The sequence below is a fragment of the Orycteropus afer genome, unplaced genomic scaffold (genome assembly GCF_000298275.1).
Source record: "Orycteropus afer afer isolate SDZICR_OR568_19922 unplaced genomic scaffold, OryAfe1.0 scaffold00247, whole genome shotgun sequence".
Classification (NCBI taxonomy): domain Eukaryota; kingdom Metazoa; phylum Chordata; class Mammalia; order Tubulidentata; family Orycteropodidae; genus Orycteropus; species Orycteropus afer.
Genome location: NW_006921834.1, coordinates 3,062,316 through 3,070,525, shown reverse-complemented (window position 1 = coordinate 3,070,525; position 8,210 = coordinate 3,062,316). Strand labels below are relative to the sequence as shown.

Below are 8,210 nucleotides of genomic sequence, written 5' to 3'. Positions count from 1 at the left end.
AAAGGTATAGTGGAGCATAGGAGACAAGCCTGGCTTTTCTATTGCCTGACCACTTATTTGAACATAAGGAATGGGTTGGAGCAGGAATGGGGCCAGCTTCCCCTTACCCACAGCTCTAGGGCAGCAGTTGACATTCTCACAGCTGCCAGCATCCCTAGAGTGTACCAGGTGAATTGGTCAAGGAGGGGGTGTCAGTCTCCGTTGAGCCTGACTTAAGGCTGGGATAGCCCCATCTTTGCTGATTATGTGGCGCATATATATTAATTTATATAAATATTTCTCTATGTACAGGAAGTAAGTGTGGCTTTCACGGAGGAAGGGAGGCTGGGGGCCGCAAGGCATCGCCACTGTTGGAGTTGTCCAGTTCGGTGCTGTCACAGTCTGAATCCTCAGAATTGGGAGGGCCCTGTAAGGAAGAGTTGAAAAGTGATGAGGTGGAGCTCAGCATCCCTTGGCTTACAAATGGATTCCTTTAGGATCCCTCATTGGGGTTTTAGTAGTGAGCCAGCTTATTGATACTATTGCTTTTGAGTTTCATTTGCTCAGGCCATTTCCCAAGGCACCAGACTCCTCTAGTTTAAGCATTTCTCCCTGGCTGTAAATAATGGCTACCATTTATTTTGCATGCAAGATACCATACTAGCTGCTCTCTACTAGAGGTGAGGCACCTTAAATTCTACCAGGTGGATATTAGCTCTTTGGCATGAGAGGAAATGGGTTCAATTCTGACCAGCTTATTAAAATTATAGAGGTTAAATAGCTATTTTCCTGGCCTCATGTATTACACTCGGAATCCCTCCCACCACGCTTTCTCCCCCAAAACTCTGAAATGACCAGCTCTTTTGTCCAAAACCTGGTCACTTTCCAGTTATGCTGTGACTCACCTGCTCCCCTCTGAGTATGTCCTGCTGTCGGATGGGCAAGGAGCTACGTTCAGGGCCAGGGACTGCCCCTGAAGCAGGTGGGTCCAGTGGGATTTCTGAGCCCTGTGAGCACATGTCATCAGACCGCTCATCTGGCCGTTCATCAGTGTTGGTACTGCCAACTTCAGGTGTGCCACTGGGGGAAGGCTCACTAGCTGTGCCCTCCTCCCCATCTGATGGGTTCTCTGAGCTGAAGGTAGATAATGACTGGCGCATGTTCAGGCCCTGAGGCCACCTGTGTATTGGAAAGACAGGCTACGGCTGAACTCTGTCCCTTGTTACCCAGAAAGCAAAAGCATGCTATTACCTCCTGTCTGCCATCTCTCACCTCTGGCTTGATGTCAGCTCTACTTCACTGTCCACCTCTCCTTCCTCCTCTTCTGATGAAATGCCTCGTTTCTACCAGAGAGATAAGGAGAATGGTCAAAAGTGGGAGAGTAAATTAAGAACCCTGAAGGGAACATAGTGAAAAGGATGGGAAATGAGTTATGGATATAGACTATGGGAAAGACAAGGAAGGAAGGAAAGGGCTCAGGAACTCTTCCATACTTTACCTGACTTCGGGTGACAGCAGCCCTGTACAGTAGTGCAGCCGGGGTCAAGTGCTGGGCCCCAGCCCGACTTCCTCCCCGTCCCGCTGTCCCTTCCCTTCCAGTTCCCAGCAGCCCCACACCTTCACCAGGCCCTACTGGTGGAGGTGGCTCCCCTTTGGCTCCTCCAGGGGAATCCGGGCTTGTAGAGCCGGGGGCCGAGCCCTCACTTGGGGGGGTGTCACCCCGGGCTGGAGGAGGTGAGCTAGGATCTCCAGCTCCCCCGGTAGCACCCTGGCCCCGGGTCCCCAATGCTGCTGACAGCAGATCAGGGGAAGATGAAGACATCTTGCGTAGCAGAAGGTCATGATGAAGCCCACGGAGGGCAGGGGGGCAGGCCTCCCAGCCTGAAGGCCCTCCCAGTCCCCCTGGGCTTCCTGGTCCAGGTTCAGGGGCTGGCACAGCTGCCCGAAGCCCAGGCAGGTCCCCACAGCTGCCTTTGGCGCTGGCCTTGCGGTGACGAGTCTTGCCACGCCGACTCCTTCCTGGTGAAGGAGGGCCTTTAGGACAGCCAGGAAGTCCCACTCCACTCAGGGCTGCATCTAGTTTAGGTAGTAAAGATTCTGTCTTGAGGATATCTGGCCTGATGGGGAAAGAACACAAGGTTGAGAGAAATGAATCTGTCCACTCAAAGGACCCACTCCTTGGATTGGTCAGTGCAGATTTTCCTTTCTCAGAACCCTCAGCCTCCTTAGCCCCAACGCTTATCTTTCCAGTAACCTTGTCATTGCAAACCTCACCTTTTGCTATGGGGTGACAGCTTCTGTGGCACATTCCTCTTCTTGATGAGCTTCTCCACTGTGTTTCCATGTAGTAGGCCCCGGGAAGGGTGTGACTTCAGCAGTCCTGGGCACCTCCGCTCTAAAGCTTGCTCCCGCCTAAAGACCCAGTCACTTTCTCAGTTGGCCATATCCAGGAAGGGGGATCTGGATTCAGTCGGATCTCGGGCATTGCCCCATGAAGACTTGGAGATTAGGCACACAGGGACAGGTAGGGTTACCTGAGCAGCTCACGTTCCTTGAGCTCCAGCTGCAACATCAGGGCATTAAGTTCCATGTACAAGTTGTTGGCCCTTTCCAATTTGCGTTCATAGTGCTCCCTGATGTCCAAGGCATGTCTGTGAAGTAGATGGAGAAGGATCCAAGGTGCCATGATTTAATTAATAAACTGGTGGTGTCCAGAGTCCCTGTTGCCAATAAAATCACTTTCCCAAACGGGGTATAAGCCATTTCATTCCAGTTTGACCCTCTGCTGAGAATTGCCTTTACACCCTGAATACAATGAATCAGAATCTACTTTTTAGCAAGATCCCCCAGTGATAATGAACCAGTTCAAAATCTTGCCCAAAACATACCTGAGCTCCTCCCTCCTGCGCATCACCAGTTCCTCTTCTAGGCGATGTAAACAGGTCCCTTCCGACTTAATCTTTTCAAAGTGCAGCTTAACCTCTTCCCGCCACTCTGCCTGGGGGTGGAGAGAACTAGGGGTGAAGGCCATTCCTCTGCTAGGTGTCTGTACTGCTATGGATTGGGGCACATGGGGGTCTCAGCGTTCCAAGAGCTAACCTAGTCCAGTCCCAATCAGCCCTTCCTGCTTTCCCCACAAAGGGCATTATCTCTACAAAGAGATTCATTTTCCTACCCACAGTTCACCTGGGACTTAAAGTAAGTCTCTTGGGGTGTAGAGAGCACATCAGCTGAAGCGATGTCCAGATGAAGCAGGATTTGTCGGAACGATGGACGATTTCGAGGTTTGCTATTCCTGAAGGGAATGGAGGTGGGGGGCGGGGAGAGAATGTCAGGAATTTCATGGAAGACTACATAAGAATTGAAATATCTTCCTCAAATGTTCTGGAGAACCCAATTCTAGGATATACTCTGATGAAAGAATTCCACGGTCAGCTCTAGAAGATGGTAGACACTATCCTTTAGCATATCCTGCAGTAAGTAAAACTAACCTTTATTTCTTCAACTTGGTTGCCAAAAGAAACTCTCTTTCTGGATAACTCCATTAAAAGAAACGGGGGGAAATATTCAACCGAAAATTTTAGAAGAGCGATTTTCATCCTTCCCTCAGGGTCTAGGTTCCAAAGAAGGGTTCAGGGCTCTCTCCCAAATTCTTAGGTCGTCATCTACTTGAGGCTCAACCAGTGTGCTCCGTGGTTACACCATCTGCTTTGTCTCAGTAGGTCTTACTAGTAATACTACATAGAAGATACACTATCTCTATTTTACAGATGGAGAAACAGTTTGAGGAGCATTGTCACTTGTCCGAAATCACTTTCTCAGACCTGATTCATGTGCAAGTCTATCTTTGAATCTAATGCACCCCTGCAGTTGAACTGCTGTCAGTTCTAGAGTGCAGTCCTCTTCCCTTACATCTTGGATCCTGGGTTCTTGGAAAGTCACATCATGGGACTCTGACTCCCTTTTCCTGTTCAGGAAACCCATGGCCTGGGTTCTAGATGCTGGCTGTCTATCAGCAACACCCCTTTGCTTCCCAGCTTCACCAGGCCCAGTCTCCCAGCCCAGACCGTTCTCACCAGCATTGGCGAAGGAGGATTTTGAAGCCATCTGGGCAGCTAGAGGGCACAGGCAAGTGGAGACTGTTGCTCCCCACACCCCAGATGATGGCTGAAGAATCTACATCTTTGTAGGGGATCTCGCCGGTCAGCAGTTCCCACAGCACAACACCAAATGACCTGGAGAGAAGAGGGACATCATTTGCAAGGGGCTACCTCCAGAAGACCCATCTCACTTGTACTCAAGACCTGGAGGTCCCCCCAGGCCCTGCATGCTGGCTCCTCACCCCTCTCCATTCTCAGCCTGGTCCTTACCATATATCGACCTTCTCAGATACAGGCTCATTGCGGATCACCTCAGGAGCCATCCATGCTACAGTCCCTGCAAAGGACATCTTGGTGCTCTTGTCACTCAGCTCCTTGGAAGTGCCAAAATCTGAGATCTTCACCACATCGTCATATGTGATTAGCATGCTGTGAGAGAGTGCAGTCAGGTGGGCTCCAGGCCCTTCCACGTAGCTCACTGTAGTGAATGTATCTTTCTGTTTTAAATCACTTGGGACACCCACAGCCCTCCTGAGATGGTCACTTGGAAGGGAATTCAGAATCTATAGAGGATTCCAAGATGGCCATGTGGACTTACACGGCAGGATCTGGAAGTAGGGAGGGGCCACAGGGAGGACACCATGCATGTAAGCTGCTTCCTGCTCACTTGCTTACTCACTTGGGGGACTTGAGGTCTCTGTGGATAATCTTGTGCAGGTGTAGGTAGTTCATGCCACCAGCAATACCCATGGACCAGTCAACCAGCAAGGAGGGGGTGACAGGGCGGCCAGCTCTCAGTACCTCATACAGCTGGCCCTGGGCGCAAAACTCCATAAGGATGCAGTAGCAAGGAGCTTGGGTACACACACCTCTGAGGGCCAAACAATGGAATAAATGCCTCAGCCAATCTAGCATTCACCTCTTATGCACCTGTAATCCCTTCTCCCACCCTTGCCATTTAGGTATCCATCTCTGGGAAGGGTGGGGAAAGTCCCTGCTACCCAGGTAGGTCCCAGCCCCTGCCCTGGACCTCACTTGAAGGTGATGATGTTGGGGTGCTTCAGCTTTCGCAGGTGCTTGATGTCAGTTTCTTTGAGGTCCCGTACCTTCTTCACAGCCACTTCTTCCCCATGGAATCGCCCCAGGAAGACAGCACCCTGGGCCCCTGAGCCCACCCACTGCAGGTCCAGGATTTCCTCAAAGGGGACCTCCCAGAGGTCTGTGGGCAGGAGGTACAGTGCCACAAGGTTCAGCAAGAGCTGCACTCAGGCAGGGATTTGTGATAGCCAAGGGCAGGGGAGAGCGTTGGGTTGACTGAAATGATTTGGGGAGAATGAGGCAGAGGAGCAGCCAGAACAGGCTGAAAAGAGGGGACAGGGAGGAAAACAGGTGGACTGGGAAAAATCTGGAAAGGTAGAGGCTGATGCATGGGTAGGGGACTAGGACTGGACTCTGAGTAGGGAAGGGGTCATTGGGTAACACATGGGGCTGCCCAATAGGTCCAGGCTCAGGGAGACAGGCATGCGGCTCTCATGAGGACACTGCCTACCTTCCTGCTGCTGCTTGTGCTCCGTGGAATAGGCTTTGCCAATCATGGTCCAGACGGGGCGCAGGCAACCAAAGAGGCCTTCAAGGAAGCCACTGCCACTCTGGCACTGCAGCCGTACTTCATCAGCTCGAACTCTGGACGCCCGACTCTCAGGGGACCCAGCCGCTCCCCCTGGGCCCCCTGCTTCCTGCTCATGTAGCTGCAGGACACTGTTGGCGAAAGGCTCAGGGGGCGGCTCTCCACCTGAGGAGGGGCTGGGCCCACCCCCGCCCTGCCCACCTAGAGGCACTACATCTCGAAGTACACACTGGGTTGGCGTCAGGTCCTTCTCAGGGGTGCAGTCGGAAGTGTCTGGGTCAAGCTTGCGCATAGATGCCTCACTGAGGGTCGACACGAAGCCCCCAAAGGAGGGGGAAGGGGTGCGGGTCTCATGGAGGCAGGCCATGGCCTCTGGACTCTGGTATGATGGTCAGTGGGCCCTATGAGAATAAAAGGGAGGGACATCAAAGCCACAGTCTCCCCAGCTAGGGATACTCACCCTAGGGGGGACAGTTTGGGGAAATGGACCCACAAGAGCCCTACTGGAAATAACGCTTGAGCCTCTGCCTGAGGTACCTCTCCCTTCAAGTTTCACCTATACCCACCTTAGGAAGCCTGGTATGGCACACCTGGGCTTCCTCTCAGGCATCTATCAGTGACAGGTCTTTCTTATTCAAGTAACATACCTGAGTATCATTCTCAGGTACACATAGGTCCCACTCAGTTACATACTGGTGAGATATGTTGCATCCTCAAGTATAGTGGTAGCAGATTAGTTCCCTTCTCCCTATAAGATTGCTGTAATTCACCTCTGGAGCACATGGTTCTCTCACCTAAGGTTTACAGGCACACATGTGCCATAAGATCTCAGATGTACACCTGTTTCCTTGGGTCTCAACCTCAGGCACACATTGAGAACCTATTTAGGCCTCCTGCATATTGAAGTACACACAGATGACACTGGTGTTCTCCCACTCAGGTACTTTCAGATGATATTTTGGGACCCCCTGCATCTAGGTGACCCACCTGGGCCTCACACTCAGATACTTATTTATACATGATACAACTGAGGCCCTCAGAAACACTCAACTCAGGTGTGAGCCTTATCCTAAGGGCTCACATGTGGGCCCCACTCAGGTACAGGGACACATCTCGGCCTGTCCAAGGTAAGTGTAGATTGTAACCACACAGCTCCACTACGCCCATCACCCAGAGCACAGGTGGTGGGAAAGGCAGAACCATCCAATAGGGATGCAGAAGCTCTGTCAGGACAAGCACTGTTGTCCAGTGCTTCATCCCCTTAACCCTCTCACCAGACATCTATCTGCTCCATCCCCCCTTCCAGCTCCCAGTCAGTCAGAGAATACCTCTTCCCCTCTTTCTCCTCTGCCCCATGCCCAGCTCCCCAAACTAAGCCCTAACTACAGGCAATGGTGATTTGTCCCAATTCAGAGCTGGGTGTTATTTTAAAAGCAACCATTAAAAAAACTGAATCCTAGCTTGCTTCTGTCACTTACTGGTGGTGTAACTTCAGGCAAACTGCATAAGGGATAACCTGGCTACTAGGCACAGTGAACTCTTCAACTTATATCAAACTTGTTCACAGCTTCCAGGAGTCATCCTCTCCTGTCTCCTTCCACATCCAGTCAGTGACCTAATCCCTCTAATTGTTCCTTATAATAGGGTCCTTCCATAACCCCCTGCATGAGTTTCCTGGGAATTCTTGTCATACATTCTGAATCAGAGAGGGAGATGGGTGGCAGGAATGCACATAAAAAGGGCTCCCTCCATGACACAGCTATGGATGAGGGTTGGGACCTTCTGATAGTCAGCTCTTGTAATACTAATTTCCAGACTTTTCTCTTGAAAATTTTTTCTGAAGGTCTGGGATCTGTATAAGGAGCTCTAGTGGTATAGTGCCTAAGGCATTTGACTGCTAACCAGAAGGCTGGCGGTTCAAACCCACCAGCCACTCTGGGGATGGAAGACTGGGCAATTTACTTCCATAAAGATTTACTGCCTCGGAAACCAAAGGGGGTCACTATGAGTTGGAATTGACTCGATGGCAGTGAGTTTGGTTTGGTTGTGGTTTAGGGATCTGTACACATGCAGTTCCCAGGTTACAAACAAGATCAGTTCCTAACTGTCTTTAAGAATTTGTAAGTAAATTGGACCAGGTGCATATGATATTTATTTAGCCTTACTTTAGGGCAAGAAAGGAGCTCTAGTGGCGTAGCGGTTAAAGCAGCCAACTGCTAACCAAAATATTGGTGGTTCAAACCCACCAGCTGCTCCGTAGGACAAGGATGAGGCAGTCTGCTCCTGTATTCTTTGAAACTCTATGGAGCAGTTCTACTCTGTCCAATAGGGTTGCCGTGAGTCAGAATTGACGGCAATGAGTTTGGTGTTGGGTTTGCTTTAGTGCAAGAGGAGCCTTGGTGCTGCAGTCGTTAAGTGCTCAGCTGCTAACCAAAAGGTGGGCAGTTTGAGCCCACCAGCAGCTAGCTGGGTAAGAGAAAGATGTGGCAGTCTGCTTCCATAAA

At 50.9% G+C, this 8,210-nt stretch overlaps 1 protein-coding gene across 1 annotated transcript; it reads right to left on the bottom strand.

Annotated features, from left to right (window-relative positions):
* Positions 1 to 307: 307 nt before the first annotated feature.
* Positions 308 to 6,073, bottom strand: MAP3K12 (mitogen-activated protein kinase kinase kinase 12). Its single transcript, XM_007949506.2, has 14 exons — positions 5,937 to 6,073; positions 5,629 to 5,837; positions 5,115 to 5,298; positions 4,759 to 4,950; positions 4,350 to 4,508; positions 4,056 to 4,214; positions 3,166 to 3,274; positions 2,868 to 2,977; positions 2,514 to 2,630; positions 2,254 to 2,391; positions 1,478 to 2,096; positions 1,252 to 1,322; positions 885 to 1,158; positions 308 to 406 (listed from the first exon to the last, which is right to left on the bottom strand). The coding sequence occupies exons 1-14, from the start codon at positions 6,071 to 6,073 to the stop codon at positions 308 to 310; spliced, it is 2,577 nt and encodes an 858-aa protein (XP_007947697.1).
* Between the last annotated feature and the right edge of the window lie 2,137 nt (positions 6,074 to 8,210).

Coding starts and splice junctions, on each gene's coding strand:
- MAP3K12 (XM_007949506.2), bottom strand. CDS start 6,073: ATGGCCTGCCTCCATGAGACCCGCACCCCTTCCCCCTCCTTTGGGGGC. Junction 4,951..5,114: donor CCCAACATCATCACCTTCAA/GTGAGGTCCAGG, acceptor TTTGGCCCTCAG/AGGTGTGTGTACCCAAGCTC. Junction 2,631..2,867: donor CGCAGGAGGGAGGAGCTCAG/GTATGTTTTGGG, acceptor TCTACTTCACAG/ACATGCCTTGGACATCAGGG.